Below are 18,564 nucleotides of genomic sequence, written 5' to 3'. Positions count from 1 at the left end.
CAAGAACTCAACCTCACCCAGACTTTAGTTTCAAGAGGCAGAGAATGCCTTTTGTGTGAAGCTGGCAGAGGCAAGGCAGGTGGAGCAAGCTCGATGGTGAGGGGTTTACAACTGAAGAAGAAGGGGGTGTGTGTAGGGAGTGGAGGTGGGTGTGTATGAATGCCACTCTGTGATTGGAGGGTGCTTCTTCAAACTGGTCCCTGCCAAGGGTTCAAAAGGGGCTGAAATCCTGGGGACCTCAGAGTCGACTAAAACTCCTAGCCATGATCCGGCAGTTTCAGGCCTGCTGTCTTGTCCTGCTGTTCCTGGTTGGCTTTGCTCAGCAGACCCTAAAGCCTCAAAATAGGAAGGTGAGCATGGGGCAGGAGATCCAAGCTGATTCTAGCACATAATGACCAACCGGGCTGCCAGAGTTGTGAGGAGTTCTCTCCTCTCTCCTTTCGAAGGACAAGATCTGCATTCCCAGCAGATCTTCACAAATCCTGACATTGCTATCCTTAGCGGGCTCTCCCTAAATCCACTGTCTCTTACTTGCATCTTTTCCTCTGCACCTAGTGGCTCTTTAAACTGAATGTATGTGGAGTGGGGTTGGGGGCTGCCTCAGCACATTCCCCTTTGCCACTTCCCCCTGGTGGCCCCTTGATAGCCTAGAGCCTGTCCCCTTCATGCTTGTCTGTAACTTGGGGTAGTGTTGTGGATCCCAACAAATGAGGCATGAAGTAGCAAATGGATTGGCAGGGAGGCTGCCCTTGCTACTCCTGGAGAGGCTGCTCAGCCAGAAACCCAGAGGGAGAGGTGAGAGAATCTGGTGTTGGGATCTGCACCAGGAGTTTCAAGGTCACGGAAAGAGGAGCTCCCCCTACTCCCACACCCCTAGAAAAATAAAACACACAAGGCCAATATGGTTGTCCACCAATATTAATTTTAGGGAGGATCATGAGGTGAGGTAGAGACAAAGCTCAGCTCAGAGTAGGCTTTGTTCTCAGATCTTGGTGTTGCTCCCAAATCTCCTGATGCCATTTAGAAAAGTTCTCCCACTGGATGTCAATAGCCACCCCTGTAAAAGATGTGTATATATGTCTTAGGATGCAGACTGAGCAGATCACTTGAGGCACCCGCAAAGTTTAACTTTATAATCAGATGAATTTATTCAAAAGCAGCCTCAGTGGTGGCCGTATGCCAATTATATATCTTTTGTTAGTTCCTTTTTCTCCTCTATAAAAGGTGGGGAACAATGCCCATCATATAATGCAGTGATTCCCAGACTTGAGCTTACCTCAGAGAGAGCTGCTTAAAGCACAATTGCTGGGCCCCACCCAAGAGTTTCTGATTCAGTAAGTTTTAGGGGGAGCCCAGGAACTTGCTTTTCTAAAATGCTTCCAGTTGATACTCATGCAGGTCTACAAACCTGAAGCTTTGAGCTTTAATCTCTGTTATTGGGTTCATATGAAGTGTAAGATAGTGTCTATTAAATGCCGTAAGACAGCTTACTTACTTACTTTCAAGAAAGGTAACAGATTACTTGAAGGGACAATCTCCGAGGGTCATCCAGATCTATGTCAGCCACTGCTGCCTGGTTGGATGTGGAATTTTCTATGTAAAATATCATCTTGTGAATTAAGAGCTGTGTTCTAGGGTATTCTGTCTTCTTCAAACAGATGTAAGCAAACTAGAGCAGAACTGGAAGCTGGGTAGGAAAGATTGAGCTCTTTGAGTCTGCAATTTTCTTGGGATTCTGCATCTCATTTCACAGAGTGACATCCCCATGAGAAGCAAACCTTTGGAAGGTGTCACACTCAGAGCTAAGGGAGCACAAAGGCAAGAAAATGGAGGCATACAAATGACAGCTCACATGGTGATTTCCGTGTGACTTTTTATTATAGTAGCAAGAAAGACAAATGCTGGAAATTATTTAGCTCAGAGGTAAGGTGTCATGAAGGCAAAGAGAATGCAGGCACATAGATGACAACCCCATCATAGTGGATTTCTTAGGCTAATGTTCCCAAATATTGTGACTGATGTATATGCGCAGATGTGTACAGAAGTATGGACTCAGAAGGAAAGGGCTTGTCCCTAGGTCAAGCCTCCTTCTCTCCAAGGATAATGAAGGAGAAGCTATGGTCTTGTGTCCTGGTGACAGACTCCGAAGATGGTAAAGAATTTCTTGCCCCACTTTCCCCACGGTAGCTCACCCATAGGCAATTCCTTCACTGCATGGGGTATGCCTTTAAGGACTGAGATCCTGTGAAGCCCAGTTTAAATTACTCTAAAATTCTATGACTTTTCGTCATATGGCCAGGAATATAGCCTCTCTTACCTGATAACATCTTAGCCTTTTGTTCCAGGTTCTGCATGCCTTTTATTCTTGGCATGCTTGTGGGTAGAAAGTTTTTCCGCTCTGTACTTTCTATTTTATGAACTTTAATTCATGAGCAGTCCAGGATGTTTCACAATATAAAGATGAGAAGTGGGTGTCAAGAATGAGTTTTGAAGGTACCAGTGAAACCAGAAAAGTTCCCTTGTCCCTCTCAGAGGGCATGCGATGGCAGGTGTGGCTCGCTTCCTTAGTGCCCCACTGCTCAGACCTCTAGGGGAGCAGAGAGGGAACATACAGAGAGGCAGGTTGTGGGGCTCCTACCCCAAGGCAGTGTCTAGGGGTGAATGTTTACAGCTGAAGCCCTAGTGGGCGTGTGTTACTGGGGGCTCTTAGTTCAGGCATCCATAGGCGACTTGTGTTAGCTCAATTAGATCCCTGCCTTATCACAAAGACAGAGGGCTTTCTATATCCCAGGGATCTTGCCGTGGGGTACAGGAAGAATCGGATCACACGTGGGCTTGGAGAATGAGTGCAAGGTTTTATTGAGTTGAAGTGGCCTTCGGCAGATGGGGGAGCCAAAAGATGGATGGTTTTTCCCTGGAGTCCAGGCTCTTTTCCTACCTCTCGGCCAACCTCCTTGTCCTTCCGCCGTCAATGGCCTTCCGGTGTGCTCCTACCCTGGTGCGTCCCTCTCCGCGTCCGGCCAGTCGAGTGTGTTCCTCCGCAGATGTGGTCCTCCGCAGATGTGGTCCTCTGCACGTCCAGCGTCTGTGTGTCTGCTTGGTAGGGTCTCAGGGTTTTTATAGTCACGGGATGGGGGCGGGGCAGGCAACATTTGGGTGAGAGGCAGGAGTGCCTGTCCTCACCTAGGTCCGTGGGCACAAGCCTCAGGGTGGAGCCCTGGACAGGGACCCACTTTTCTCTACCCAGCACTTTCCCACTGCTCCTTCCCGCCATCACCAGTGAATACCCCACTGGGAAGCCTGGAAAGGCCCTTCAATGGCATCTGGAGAAGTTATGGGCCTGATTTTGGGGGATAGGAATTACAATATAAGAACATATAGATGAGAAGTTTGTGCAAAACTTACTTATGAGAAATCCTGCAAAAAATCTGTTAAGAGTATCTGAGAGAGGATGGCATGACTTGAATGGGGTGTTGGGATGTCGGGGAAGAATGCAATGTCAGGGAACAGAAGTAAATGGTATGAATCTTCTAGAAACAGGAAGAATATTATGAAATGCTTGTCTTGCCACCCTCACACAAAAAATGGATTATAAGTTAGAAGACATAAATTCTAGCTACGGCATCAGCTCTAACTAAAAATTTTACTTGGAAATGTCCCTTCAGTTCTTAGAATTTCAAGATGTTACATGAAGGGTCTTTGAGTGTTTTGAAAAAGTCCACAAATGTTGGAAATTATTGTTTATCTTATATCGTTATGGTTATTTTTGTAACATTCCAGGTGGATTGCAACAAAGGAGTGACAGGCACCATCTATGAGTATGGAGCCCTCACCCTCAACGGTGAGGAGTACATCCAGTTCAAGCAGTTTGCAGGCAAGCACGTCCTGTTTGTCAATGTAGCCACCTATTGAGGCTTGGCAGCTCAGTATCCTGGTAAGAACTCACGTTTCAACTCTTTTGGAAGCAGCATTGCCAGATAACCATATTCTAATTCCAGAAGGTTTTACCAATGTGTTATTAGAGGATGCATTGGGAGAAGTGATCAGGTGACTCTGCCTCCCTAAATGCTGTTCCTGCTCTGCTCCTTAGAATATCAAGATAATTATTTCCAGATTTGAGAACTAAGACTTTCCCAAAGACTTGAAGACCACCAGGAGCACACTTGTAGTTGAACAAGTTGAGTGTGTTACTCGGTGCCCTGAAGGAGAACATGTTCTGTAGAGAACCATGGGGCTTCTTAACATGAAAGTATTAGAAAGTACTTACTATAGAATCTGAGCTTTTGTTAGGTGATTTGGAGATGAGTTCAAGGAATTGAAGTTCTGTTCTGAATTAGATGCCATCAAGAACTGGGAGCAATTATATGATTTGGTATCTTAATCAATTATATCTACATGGGGAGAGAAACTAAGGCTAAAGTTGTACCTGGTAAAGAAGCACCAGTCATTCATATTGGCAAGAATAGGGTGGTACCTGGTCATTGTTGTGATTTGGACAATGTTCACGCTTTGTCTATGTTCAGTTACAATTATGCAGTGACCTTGTTTTTGTCTTGATTCATCATGATCACATGTTATGTGATATTGAAGTTCTATGAAATTGTTTATGTTTTCTAGGAGAGTGCTAAAGCCTAGCTGTGACTCCCAGGCCAGATACCTGGCTTTCAAGCACTGATTTTATGCTTCTCAGCGGTTACTTCTGATAAAAACAGGAGAGATGAGTGATCTTTGACATTCTGGAAAATGCCCTTGGGTTCTGTAGGCAACTCCAAATGACAAAGAGGAAAATGAAGTTTTCTGTCTGGGCAGCCTTCGATTAGTGCAAGGGCTGTGTAATGTGACTGGCAATGTAGAAGAATGCTCCATCTTGCCAACCTTGGCCTAACCTTCTGTGGTAGCTGAGGTGTGTTTCCATTTTCTTTGTGCCCTTAACAGAGAAGAGTTTGGTATTACTATTGATCCAAAAAAGATTATTTAAAATTCTAGATCAATTATACTAGAGATAGATACAACTTTGGACAGGCCAAGAACTTTATTTTATGCTTTAAAAAAAACGGTTCAAGATAAATTTAAAATATTTATTGCACCAAATGCCACAGAGAAATGGATCAAAATAATACATGAACAAATTTTGTTTTGTTTTGAGACAGTCTCGCTCTGTTGCCCAGGCTGGAGTGCAGTGGTGTGATCTCAGCTCACTGCAACCTCTGCCTCCCAGGTTCAAGTGATTCTTGTGCTTCAGCCTCCCAAGTAGCTGGGATCACAGGCATGCACCACTATATCTAGCTAATTTTTTTTTTCTTTTTGCATTTTTAGCAGAGACAGGGTTTTGCCATGTTGGCCAGGCTGGACTCAAACTCCTGACCTCAAGTGATCTGCAAGCCTTGGCCTCCCAAAGTGCTGGGATTACAGGCGTGAGCCACCGCACCTGGCCTATACATAAACAAGTTTTAAGAAAAATTTTCCACATGTTGACACTGTTATCTATTCAACTGATCAAAAATATATAAACCCTATCAATTTTTCTTAATGGATTTTCAATAATAAAAATCCCAGAATTGTATCCCTTTTAAATAACACTTAAAGTCAAGCATATTATAATCTCATGTCTAAAAGATCTGGCTCACCAAATTTTGACATTTTAAAATTAACATTCAGAGGATGCTTTATGATTTAAGCAAAAATTCTAATAAAATGCCTGCTCCTCTGAAGTACAAATGGCTTACATTTACCAAGAGAAGCTAAATATTTTTCCAATTTAATGGTAAAATTATGCATAAAAAGATACTCTCAAAAGTACATATTAGGATAAGAATCACACTTTTAAAATAATTTGGGGCCACTTTATTATTATTATTATTTTTGAGACAGGGTCTTGCTCTGTTGCCCAGGCTGGAGTGCAGGGGTGCGATCTTGGCTCACTGTAACCTCTGCCTCCGGGATTCAAGCTATTCTCTTGTCTCAGCCTCAAATAGCTGGGACTACAGGTGTATATCTTCCCGCCCAGCTAATTTTTTTTTTTTTTTTTTTTTTTTTTTAGTAGAGACTGGGTTTTGCCATGTTGGTCAGGCTGGTGTTAAACTTCTGGCCTCAAGTGATCCACCTGCTTCAGTCTCCCAAAGTGCTGGGATTACAGGCATGCGCTACCACATCTGGCCTCAGTTTTTTTATTTTTATGTACAATCAAGTCTAGGGAAAACCTGAAAAGCTACAGACTAAATTTTTATTATAAGAGCCCAAACAATGATTTAGTATCATTTAGTAAGTGAGAAAGTTAAAAGAACTTGCCAAAGGAATAGAATCAAGGTCTGCTAAGTGTATCTACTATAGGACCTCAGGACCTAGGTATTAGAGCCCAAACAACAGTTTTGTATCATTTAGCAAGCAAGAATTCTCCTCCCTTCAAAAAGTTAAATTTGAAAAATATGGTAAATTTTAAAAGTTGTGATGTGTAAACAGCAGTTCCATGGAATATGAAGCTGCTCTTAAATTTGTTTTAATTTAATTTAATTTTAACTTAAATTTGCTACATATTGAATAGGCAATATACTTGCAACATTCAAAATTCAAGAGATATAAAGGTTTAACAGTGACACTTGCCATGTTCCCTTCTCTTTAGGCAACCAGTATTATCAGTTTATGGTGTATATTTCCAGAAATCTGTTATGCATATACAAGCAAACATTTCCCTCTCACTTTCTTTCTCTCAAGCACATACACATACACAAACATACACATGGAAATGATTATGCACATTGCTTTTTCACATATATCACATACCTTGGGGACGGGAGTGGTGGCTCACACCTGTAATCCCAGCACTATGGGAGGCCAGGGTGGCCAGATCACTCTTGAACATCAGAAGTTTGAGACCAGCCTTGCCAACATGGTGAAACCCTGTCTCTACTAAAAATACAAAAAATTAGCTGGGCATGGTGGCACATGCCTGTAATCCCAACTACTCAGGAGGCTAAAGCATGAGAATCTCTTGAACCCGGGAGGCGGGGGTTGCAGTGAGCTGAAATCCTGCCACTGCACTCCAGCCTGGGTGACAGAGAGAGACTCTGTCTAAAAACAAAAGAAAAAAACATGGTGAGTTTCCTTATTCATTTTAAGGCATAGTATTCCATTGTGTTGCTGTGATATAATTTGTTAAATTAGTTCATGAGAATTTAAAAGAGCATCTCATTCAAATTTTACTCCAGATGAGGAAATTGAGAGAATGAAAGAAACTTACCAAAGGAATAGAATCAGGGTCTGTTAAGTGTGTCTGCTATAGAAAGGAAATACTCTTGATGGCCAAAGATAAGAGAGAGATGAGTATTGATAGTAACCAAAGAACTGTAGAAAAATAGGAAGACACTCTTTATTTAAGAAGAGGTTCTTAGGGGACATTCCAGCAGGCAGAGCTGAATCTGAATGAGAACAGCCAATAGAGGTTCTGAGGTCTGAATAAATCTGACCTGAAAATAGCTGAATATGGAAATTATTGTTCAAGTCTAAACACACAAGTTGGAAGGTTCCTGACAGTGGTAAAGAGCAGTTTGGAGTTTGTGGCCTGGAGTCCCAGGGAGTGTTCTAGGGCATATTCCAGCATCAGTTAGGTCACTGGAATTGAGGAGAGGGTACAGAATACTGTAGAGATAGCCTTGGAATTTCCCTTTCTCTACCACTCTCAGGGTGGAGCACCAAGGAGTACTCCTGGGAATGTAACTGGCACTGGAGTGTCTGGTTGTGTCACCATGGGACATTGTATGAGTGGGGCCGGGGGGATGCGGGGATAGGTGGGTAGTATTTCCATTTTGTTTACTTTTTCCTTACAAATTTTTTTGATCAGTTCACCAACTAAGGAAGACAGTGGCACTCAAATCTGACTTCTCTTTAGAATCAAACAGGACTCCCACACAAGGCTACCAATGTGTGTGTGTGTTTGTGTGTGTTTTTTTTAAAAATAAGAGTTCTCATTGGATGGTAAAGTATAGCCAGGCATGGCTTACTGTACAAGAAAAACAGCAGCCATTTAGATGCATTTCTGGAAACATGTGCTCTAGTCTTTTTTTTTTTCTCTACTCCTTTGATCTCTGTAATCTTGAATCTTTCCCTTCATAGTCCTTGGTTTATTCATGGCATAAATGGATACATTCAGTGATCTTTCACTGCTTGAGGTAGGCCTCCTGACCAAGCCACCAATGCTATTCATTCTCCACTTACAGAACTGAATGCACTACAGGAGGAGCTGAAGAATTTTGGTGTCGTTGTGTTGGCCTTTCCCTGCAACCAGTTTGGAAAACAAGAACCAGGAACAAACTCAGAAATACTTCTTGGACTCAAGTGAGTGCTTGCATGGGACTCTGCAGGTGCCCTGTCAGGATTTCCATTCCTCATTCCACCTAGATGCCTGCCTATTCTGGAAACTTCTGGGATAGGACATAGATACATGGGTTGAAGCATATCCTTATGATGTTTTGAATTCAATCTATTCTATTCGCAGGGCTCAAATATTCTCTATACTTTTGAATTATTCAATGATGAGGCTAAGGGAAGATTGAATGGAAAAGAAGCATAGAGGAAAGAAGGGAGTATAAGAAATGGAAGTGAAGCAGGAAACCTAAGCTCAAGATATTGCCTTCCAATTTTCTTAGAATTCTCTATTGGCTCCATAAAGCCTATTGCATGAAGTCCTGCTTCCCACAGACTATCTTTTCTTATCTTCCCTATGCACAGCCTCTTCCCTTTATCTTTAGTTTCCTGTGAATTGGTGGTGGTCATTATTTTCCATCCATGTCTTAATTTGGATCTTGCTGGGAACACTTTCATTCACTGCAGGTATGTGCGTCCAGGTAGTGGCTTTGTCCGTAATTTCCAGCTCTTTGAGAAAGGGGATGTGAATGGAGAAAAAGAACAGAAGGTCTTTACTTTCCTGAAGGTGAGTGACTATAAACCTGGCATGGATTGGTTAGCTAGAAATGCTCTGAAAGCAGTGGGGCTCATGTCTAGGGTTGTGGTTGGACCCCTTGGAAAAGAGATGCTCAGGTAAGTTCAAGGCTCATGGCAATATCTGCTGTGAGGCTTTAGCTTTAAGTAGAGGAAGCCCATGATGGACAACAGCTCTGACGTGGACTAGCCTCCTGTATTGAATGGTAATGATTCATTCATTCAGCAATCATTTATCAGATCTCAGTATGTGCCATATAATGAGTTAAGAAACATTAATAGGGCATAGTCTCTTCCCTGAAGGAACTCACATTTAATCAGGAGACAGACATGGATGATACAGAATACCATGTGCTAAATGCCTTTAGAGTCACAGAGTGTTAGAACTACAGAATACCAGGATAGAAGGACCCCCGAGGATCTCTTTGTCTACTCAGCCTCAAATACTGGTCTGCAGAACAAGGCTGGTCCTGCTGAAATTTTCACTCATCCACAGCAAACAAGGGAAAGAAGACAATGCAGAATTTTTCATACAGCTCAACTTATTGAATATAAGACTGACGTTTATTCTGACATTAAATTACTATTATGTTTACCCATATAAATTGCCCTTTACTTACTCAAAAATGGCACTATAACCAATTTTATGTGGTTCAACATGGTATTAAAAATCCTTTAATTTTTAGATTTATGCTTATAGTAGACTTTTAATTTTTCTTATTGGCAAAATGAATATTAGTGATTGTACGTTAATCTCCAAGGAAATAGTTATTGAAATTTTACTGGCTTATGAAGCCTAGGAAACCCCAAATTCTGGGAGCCACTACTCTAAATCAACCTATCTTTTTTTTCTGCTAAGGAAACAAACTGTAGAAATGATATGACTCGCCCAAGGAAACAGAAAATAGTCTTTTACTGAATTGCCGTGATAAAATAATGGGAATAGAGGAAAGACAGGGGAAGGAGGAATGCTTTCTATTTACCATTATACTCTCTAGCTCTCGGTTGTTTAGTAGTTGGTGTATTGGTATTGATACATTGCAGTGTCTGTGATTGATTGGAAGCATGCAAAGTAGCTAATACATTAAAATACATAATGGTGAGTAGACTCTGTAGTCTGGAGATAAGACTGTACCACACAGAAGTAGAAATAAAGTAGAAATAAATGTATGTTTCCACTTTCCATGTCTCCGCTCCAGAACTCCTGCCCTCCAACCTCTGATCTTTTGGGCTCATCAAGCCAGCTCTTCTGGGAGCCCATGAAAGTCCATGACATCCGCTGGAACTTTGAGAAATTTCTAGTGGGGCCCGATGGAGTCCCTGTCATGCGCTGGTTCCACCGGGCTCCAGTCAGCACAGTCAAATCAGACATCCTGGAGTACCTAAAGCAGTTCAATGCCCACTAGGAAGGGTTAGCGACTGGCAGAAGTAACTACCCTGTTTCCCACCTGCAGGAATGTCTAACAAAGTGTCCATCTTCCTCCATCTTTGCTCCACACTCCTGCCTACCCAGCCTCCTGATGACCAAACCATCTTGTACTACCCAAGCAGCTGCTTAGCATGTGTGTGTAGCTGTGTGTGTGTGTGTGTATGGATATGTAGAATTGTATTTGTTGGTATATGCGTAGGTGTTTGTATGTACGGTGTGTGTGTGTGCGCATGTGTGTGTGTTTGAAGATTAAGGAAAAGAACACCTATCTCCCCAACTCTCTGATCCTGAAATATCTATTCCAAAGGAAAATCATGTTTTAGGGTAGATGAATCATACTATCTTGTGTCTCTAAAAAAGCAATCCCCAGAAGTTGTGATCTATCCTTTCCCCTTCCTGAAAGTTTAAAGAAAGCAGGAGCTGGCCGCAAGACTCTAGGCCTCCTTCATAGCCTCTCTCCTCTAAGATAGGCATGCATTGGTAAACTCTTCTCTCCTTAATTCTCCTTTATTCCCCTGCCACCCAGTAGTTCTCATGTAGGACCTCTAAAGGCAGAGTGAGAGCAGAAACCCCACCTCACATGAAGGGAGGGGCATCTCCATGACGGTGGGTCCCAAAACCTCTCGGGGTCGGACCCTGCCAGAGCCTTCCTTGGTGCCTGTCCCTTAGTGCATTCAGGTCATGGCACCTGGGCTGGATGTTCCTGTATTCTGAATGATGGGCTTTCTCCTCACCCTGAGGCTCTTCAGCCTTAAACTTATTCTGATCACTGTCTCAAATTAAAAAATTCTGCAGCAACCTGGCTCTGTGTGGTGTTTTCCCAGTCCCATATTATGTCCAGAGTCATACTACTTCTTTCTCTGTCACTTTGTCCCTGCTTTCTTGATTCCCTTGCCTTGTTCTTCAGTATTTTGTTTTTCTCAAAAATGCTCTAGAACTTTCCTCGGCACATATAAAAGAACCGGTTGGAACTGGTTGCTCAGAGCTGCTGTGACCGTGAGCACAGATCAGGTCCCTCTGTACCCTCCCGTTCAGGTCTCTTGACCAGGCCCCTACATGACAGGAATCCTTGCCTCTCAAAGAATCTTCTCTCTCTCTACAACAAATATGCATACATTTCTGTTTATAAAATTAATTCATGCTCAGTGTTAAAATCTGAAAGCACATAAAAGTAAAAAAGCATAACAAAACAAAATGGAACAAAACCCACTTCTAATCAGAGGTGCAAAGGACCTGCTAGGAAGCCCTATGTGCCCTGTGCCGTTTTATAATTAAAATACAGTGTTTTATAATGGAAGTAGATTTCAGAAAACCAGATATTAAGGAAAGAAATTAGATAAGGAAGTAAAATAAAATCACTGTTTTTCTTTTCCTTTTCATAAATTACTTGGAACATAGGTAGTAGCACTTAAAAATATTTTTTGCATAAAAAATGCAGGAAATTTAAATTATCAGTGAGTAATTTCAAACATTGTAGGGATCATAATCCTGCTGTGTACCTAACAGAAATGTAGGCCGGGCACAGTGGTGCACACCTGTAATCCCAGCACTTTGGGAGGCCAAGGAAGGTGGATCACCTGAGGTCAGGAGTTCGCGACCAGCCTGATTAACATGGTGAAACCCCATCTCTACTAAATACAAAAAAATTAGCCAGGTGTGGTGGCGCATGCCTGTAATCCGAGCTACTTGGGAGGCCGAGATAGGAGAATCGTTTGTTCCCTAGAGGTGGAGGTTGCAGTTAGCCAAGATCGCACCATTGCTCTGCAGCTTGGGTATCAAGAGCGAAACTCCATCTCAAAAAAAAAAGGAAGAAAGAAAAAGAAATGTGATCCATGACTTAATCTTTATTCAGTAACATGAAAATTGACTAAACTAAATACTATTAGGAAAATGATTCTTAAGACCTTAAAATTCATAAGTGGTGGATATTTAATACATGAAAAATGGGAAATATTATCAAAATATTTGGATGTTTTCTTTTCTTAAACTTAACATCTAGTAAGAAAAAATGAATTTAAAAAAATCTGGCTTTCCTTGGCTGTAAACCATAGGATTTGAGATTTCCATAAATCTTTTACTAACCACTATGGCGGTTGTGAGGGCAGTGAGGAGATTACAGAACCAGCTACCAGTGGTGTTAAGAAACACGTTTCATTTTTTAGCTTCTTTTAAATCTCTGAAGAGGTTGAGTACCTCTGGGACTGTAATAGTCTTCAGAAGGGTTCCAGACCTAGTAAGATCTGGATAACCAAGGTCCAGAAAGTAGGTGGAGGAGGATGAGCTGACACAATATAAAATTCTCTCCAGTTACCGGTTCAGCCTAACCCAGGAACCTGCGGTTGCTTCAGGTGACCAACATTCCTATAGTAATGAAGAAAGAGTACTGCAGCCTTCAGCCTGAATGCATTGTGCCTGAGTATCCAGGAAAGTCTTCATCCTGCCACTGCTCTGAAAATCCAGGTTCCATACTCCTAATGCCTTCCAGTGGCTGTCCCTGAAGGGAAAATAAACATTGTTTATTTTGGAGAGAGCCAAGACCACAGAAATGAGAAACAGAAATGTCCTTGCAGTGGGAGGTGGGCATAGGTGAGGGGTAGGTTTGGGGGTAGCAGTCCAGATCAAAGTGTCACAAATGATGATGATGATGATGGCAATAATAATAATGTAAAATATAATAATCATGTAAAATGTCTTTATAAAGAGAGGATCAAGACATAAAGTTTTCCACTTCTCTCCTCCTCAACCAATCCCTATAGCAGAACTTAGTCCCCAAGGAAAGTTACACTTAGAACCTTCTGGAAGTAGGTGGACTTCCCAGCAGTGCCTCAGGAGCTCCAGTCTGTCATAGTAGTTAAAAGTTTACTATCAGGTGATTATCATCATTACCATCACAGGCACCATTATTGCTGTGGAATTTTTTTCTTCTAACCAGAAGTTCCCACAACTTATTATGCAAATCAGGTACACTAGAGCTAATTGGGTCCATAAATCCACTACCCCACAAACAACCTACCAGGCATCTAGAATCATTAAGGCTCTGCTGATCTCAAAACTTTTGGAAAGAGTTATCAGGCAGGACAGGAAGATTCTAAGGTCCTAGAAAACCAGGACTCAGACCCTCTCTAATCACCCTATTCCCAGATTTGCAAAGCAGCCCATAGCAGGAGGTAATACACCACTGTGGTCTCCCCTGTGGCAGTTAATCTGTGGATGTAATATCTTTTCTGTGGACTGTGTGGACACAGGTGGCTCTTAGCCTTGGAGAGTGCCCGTGTCAATTCTGGGAGGTGAAGTCTCAAAATATGAGAAGTAGGACATAGTCTATCCCAGAGCACATAAAATCTTGCTTCTGTGGTCTTATAAACACCTCTTGACTTGGCTTCTGTTCTCTGTAAACAGAATCTGAGACAACAATTGAGGCACATATAACTTATTGAAAGAATAGTCTCAGAAGAAAGGGAATCTGTGAAGCAGGATAGGGCCAGGAAAAGAGAGAATTAAAATGCAATTTCTGCTGGAGTTTAACTTCAGAAAAAATCACGCTATAATCAGTCCCATCTTGAAGGATGAGATATAGCCTACAAGGTAGCCCATGTGAGTCAGTCATTGGCTTATGGGCCCACCCTTGAACTCTAGAGGCATACACTCCCAGGTGAGGTGGCTCCCTTTGGCTGAAGAAAATTCTCTGGAGAAGGTGGCCACTGAGAGTAATACTCTGAAGGGGCAGCTCTGAGCCATTAGCAGCCAAAACTCAGAGCAAGTGGAGATGCAGGCACTAGCCCAGTAAAGCCCATCTGGAGGGTGTGGACTCACCCTCCACAAATGAGTCACTATTGAGGGAAATCTCGAGTAGGGGCCCTGAGAAAAGGACATTGGCAATCCTTCAATCAATCATCATTTTCCCTTTCTTGACTTCTATCTCTAGGAAATTGGTTCTCAAAGCATAATCCTCTGGCCAGTAGCAGTAGCATCACTTGAGAACTTAGAAATGCAGTTTTCAGATCTCTCCTGGGCTCACTGACCCAGAAGCCCTAGGGTGGGCCCAGAAGTCTGTTTTCAAAAGGCTTCCAGTTGATCCCAATACATGCTAAAGTTTGAGGACCGTTGCTCTAAGGAATGGAGAATTTGCAGAAAATATTGTCATTTTGACATAGGATGAGTAAGGAGAACTCTTGTACTTCATGTGGCTACTGACTCCTCTGCACAGTCAAGCCACACTGCCTCCCACTCAGCCCTTAGGTGTCCCCAGGGTTAACATGGACAATTCAGCCATGCCGTTGGTTTATTAGTTTCCTCAGTCTCTGATCCACATCATCTTCATCCAGGTCCAAATTCAAGATGTGTTATCTGACAAAGACTCCCTCCTTGACCTAACTTTAATCAGGGTTCTCTGAGCCTTCGTGACATCATAAGAAATATATATTTGGTCTTTCCTCCCAACTCCTGGCACAGAGCTTCTAAAATCCTTATAACTTCCTGAGTGATAGGGATGATAAGAGGTTCTTTTGTTACATTTGGTCTTAGTCCCTGGTTCCCAACACAAGAGCTTTTAAGACCCTTGGAATCTCCTAAATAATAACTGTCTTTGTGTATGTTAATGAGATGACTGGTGGCTGAAAGTCCCCAGATAGCTTCAGAGTGAGGTCTGGTTGCCAGAGAAACCATCCATGGCGATTAAAGATTTGGAACTTTCAACACCCCAGCCCACTTCTGAGGAAGGCAGAGGAACTGATTATTGACCCAGTCATCAAAAGCCAATGATTTAATCAATCATGTTTGTGTAATGAAATCTCCATAAAACTCCTAAACAACAGAACTCATAGAGCTTCTGGGTTGGTGAACACATGGAGTTATTGGGAGTGTGGTGCCCCCGAAGAAGACACAAAAGCTCTATATTCCTCCCCATACCTTGCCAAGTGTATCTCTTCATCTATATCCTTTGTCATATCCTTTATAATAAACCAATGAACGTACGTAAATGTTTCCCTGAGTCTTGTGAGTTGTTATAACAAATTATCAAACTTCAGGAGGAAGTTGTAGGAACCCTCAATTTACAACAGTTGGTTAGAAATATGAATGACAACCTGGGACTTATGATTGACATGTGAAGTAGGGGGCAGTCTTGTGGAACTGAGCCCTTCACCTGTAGGGTCTGCACTAATTATAGGTAGTTAGTATCAGAATTGAGTTGCAGTGTCAACACCCAGTTTGTGACTGCAGAGTTGGAGAATTGCTTGGAGTGGAAAACCCACACATACGGTGTCGTAAGTATTGTGAGAGTATAGAAAAACAGTCTTTTCTTTTAGCCTTCTCAAGTAGGCCTTGGCTTTTGACTGCCTTCAGCAAGACTCCTATCAGTTTATTGAGAATCTCCCCAAGTCTGATATCTGCACAGATTATTAATCCTCTACCCTTAATTTCTAAGTCCTTAGCCTACCATTAGCAAGAATCCTGTTAGGCCAGTTTAGCAAGAATCTTCCTCCCTTTGATATCTGTGTTTAGTAATTTTCCATCATCTACCATGCCTTCACTCTACCTGTTGGCTGTAAATCTCCACTTGTTCTGACTGTATTCAGAGTTGAGTTCAGTCTCTCTCCCTAATTGCAATAGTCTTAAATAAAGTCTTTACTAGCACTTTACCAAGTGCCAAAATAATCTTTCTTTAATATGTATTTTCAAATACTTTGTGATTTGGAATAAAATAAAAAGTTCTCATTTTCTCTTCTTTCTTTACCCCTTCCCCTCCTGACCACCAGCTGGCATTGCTCTGATTGCAAGTTTTCTCTTGCTCTTTCAAGTGTTAGGTTACAAACTTTCTCTTCTTTGGATCTCTGTGAAGTTCCCGGATAGGGATTCCATGTCCCTCTAAAATTTTCTTTATAAAACCATATTGACTGTCTACCTTTTCTTGATTCCTTGTAAAGGGAAAAGCAAACTAGTTTTAATTCTTTCAGACTCCTTTTGGCCTTTAAAATACAGTGGGGTCAAGAGTGGTGGCTCATGCCTGTTATCCCAACACTTTGGGAGGCTGAGGCAGGAGTTTGAGACTGGACAACATAGTAAGACCCCATCCCTACAAAAAATAAAATTAGCCAGGTGTGGTGACACACACCTATGGTCCCAGCTACTAAGGAGGCTGACGTGGGAGGATTACTTGAGCTCAGGAGGTCGAGACGCCAGTGAGCAGAGATTGCACCATGTACTGGGTAACAGAGTGAAACTCTGTCTAAATAAAATAAAATAAAATAAAATAAAATAAAATAAAACAAAACACAGTGGCCTCAACTCATCATATGAACCATTTTATAACCTCAGAGTGCCACCTAGAGTGTATGTAGAGCTTATACCAATTTTTAGATTATAACTTCAGAGGAACTAAGGCAAAGATAACTCAAGGATCTTCCCTTTTTCCAGGTCTTTATTCCTTTCTCTTTTTCCAATTTCCTCTGTATTTCTTTGCCTCCAGCCAGACAAGTTAATAGAAATGGAATTATCACCTAATAAGTTATGTTTGAAGACACTCTACACCTGAGAAAGATAGTTTTATCTTTATCTGTAGAACCTCAGAGTCATTTCTATTCAGAATACTGATTTTCTAGGGCTCCCGTTCCAAAAACAAAGACTTCTAAGTTCAGTGGCTCCTGAAATATGAGTTTGCTGTATGATTTTATTATATTCAGATATAGGAAATAGGAAAACAAATTGGATGGATAAAACCAATACAGATAGTACATAAACTAATAACTTACAAGATAAGGCAAAATTCACAAGATGTGTTAACTATAGATAAATTAGTAAGTAGCTTGTGATACAGAGGCAGAATTCATAAGTTGTGTTAAATACACATACAAGTACATTAGTAACAAGGAAGATATGTTATAGACAGCATAAATAGAATATATAGTGGAACAAACAATAGTGTTATTTGGAAAGGAGCAGAAAGATGAATGGTACTCAAAACTAAATGACATTCAATTTTTCTATTCTCTCATTAGAGAAAAATTGAGTCCTCGAATTGTAACTTCCTACCAAAGGAGGAGAGGAATTATTAATGGCTTTAATAATCTATTTTAGAAGCTTAATATAAAGTTTAAAAAATTGGCCAGGTGTGGCGGCTCACACCTGTAATCTCAGCGCTGTAGGAGGCCGAGGTGGGCGTATCACTTGAGGTTAGGGGTTCGAGACAAGCCTGGCCAACATGGTGAAACCCTGTCTCCACTAAAGAATACAAAAATTAGCCAGGTGTGTTGACGGGTGTCTGTAATCCCTGCTACTTGGGAGGCTGAGGCAGGAGACTCTCTTGAACCTGGGAGGTAGAGGTTGCAGTGAGCCAAGATGGCGCCACTGTACTCTAGCCTGGCTGACAGAGCGAGACTCTGTAAAAAAAAAAAAAAGTTAAAAAGTTAATTTGCATCAGTCACTGTGAGTTCTAAGGGTACATGGGTACCTTCTGGCTTCAATCTATATTCATAATTTGCAACATTATGTAAAAACCAAGCTCTCAATGTCTGCTATCAAGGACTTCTGAAACCAGCCACTTTATGCCTTCCTAAACCAGCACTGCATTTTCACAGAGCCTATCTAAGTCCCAAATACAAACAAACTTTAAACTCCTTATTCCAACTTGTCTTCTCTCAATTTAAGAGTGAACGGACAATTGATGTGGACTCTGCATTATATGCATGGGGTATAAGGCCCGGGGGGAAAAAAGACTTCCAGATCCTCCATAACTGGGTCCCTTGTCAAGAACCAAAGCTCAAACTTATCCTACATTTTAAGGGGCCCCATCAGTTGGGGGACAGAAGGGACAGAAAACAGCATTAATGTGGGGATGAAAAGCTTGTTTCAGGATTTGGAGGTGCTGTGGAGATTACAGTTCAACTCTGCTCTTGATGGTCCAAACTAATCAGGTCAATGTTCACAATTCCCTTCATGCAAAAAAGAATAAATTTGGCATAATATATTCCATCATTTGTGATTATTTCTCATAAGTTTTTTTTTTGGCAAATTTAACTGTCTCTTTATGTCAAACTTGATTCAGATTTTTTAATGTGTGCATCAAAACATCAGGTTTGATTCTCTCTGTTGAGAATAAAAGCTTCTCTAGAGACAAAACAAATATCAAATTAAAAATAGAATTTTACATTTGGCATATTTGACTGAATAGCAAATAGTTAAAAAGAGTTTAACTGAATAGCAAA

General features: G+C 41.6%; 1 protein-coding gene across 1 annotated transcript; it reads left to right on the top strand.

Moving 5' to 3' along the window:
* The first annotated feature begins 263 nt into the window (after positions 1-263).
* On the top strand, positions 264-10,932 carry GPX6 (glutathione peroxidase 6). Its single transcript, XM_050788530.1, has 5 exons — positions 264-350; positions 3,781-3,934; positions 8,214-8,331; positions 8,827-8,926; positions 10,134-10,932. The coding sequence occupies exons 1-5, from the start codon at positions 264-266 to the stop codon at positions 10,338-10,340; spliced, it is 666 nt and encodes a 221-aa protein (XP_050644487.1). The 3' UTR covers positions 10,341-10,932.
* The last annotated feature ends 7,632 nt before the right edge of the window (positions 10,933-18,564 follow it).

This window comes from Macaca thibetana, chromosome 4 (genome assembly GCF_024542745.1).
Source record: "Macaca thibetana thibetana isolate TM-01 chromosome 4, ASM2454274v1, whole genome shotgun sequence".
In the NCBI taxonomy this organism is placed as follows: domain Eukaryota; kingdom Metazoa; phylum Chordata; class Mammalia; order Primates; family Cercopithecidae; genus Macaca; species Macaca thibetana.
Note: the sequence above shows the minus strand (reverse complement) of the source record. Positions and strands in the feature narration are given on the sequence as shown.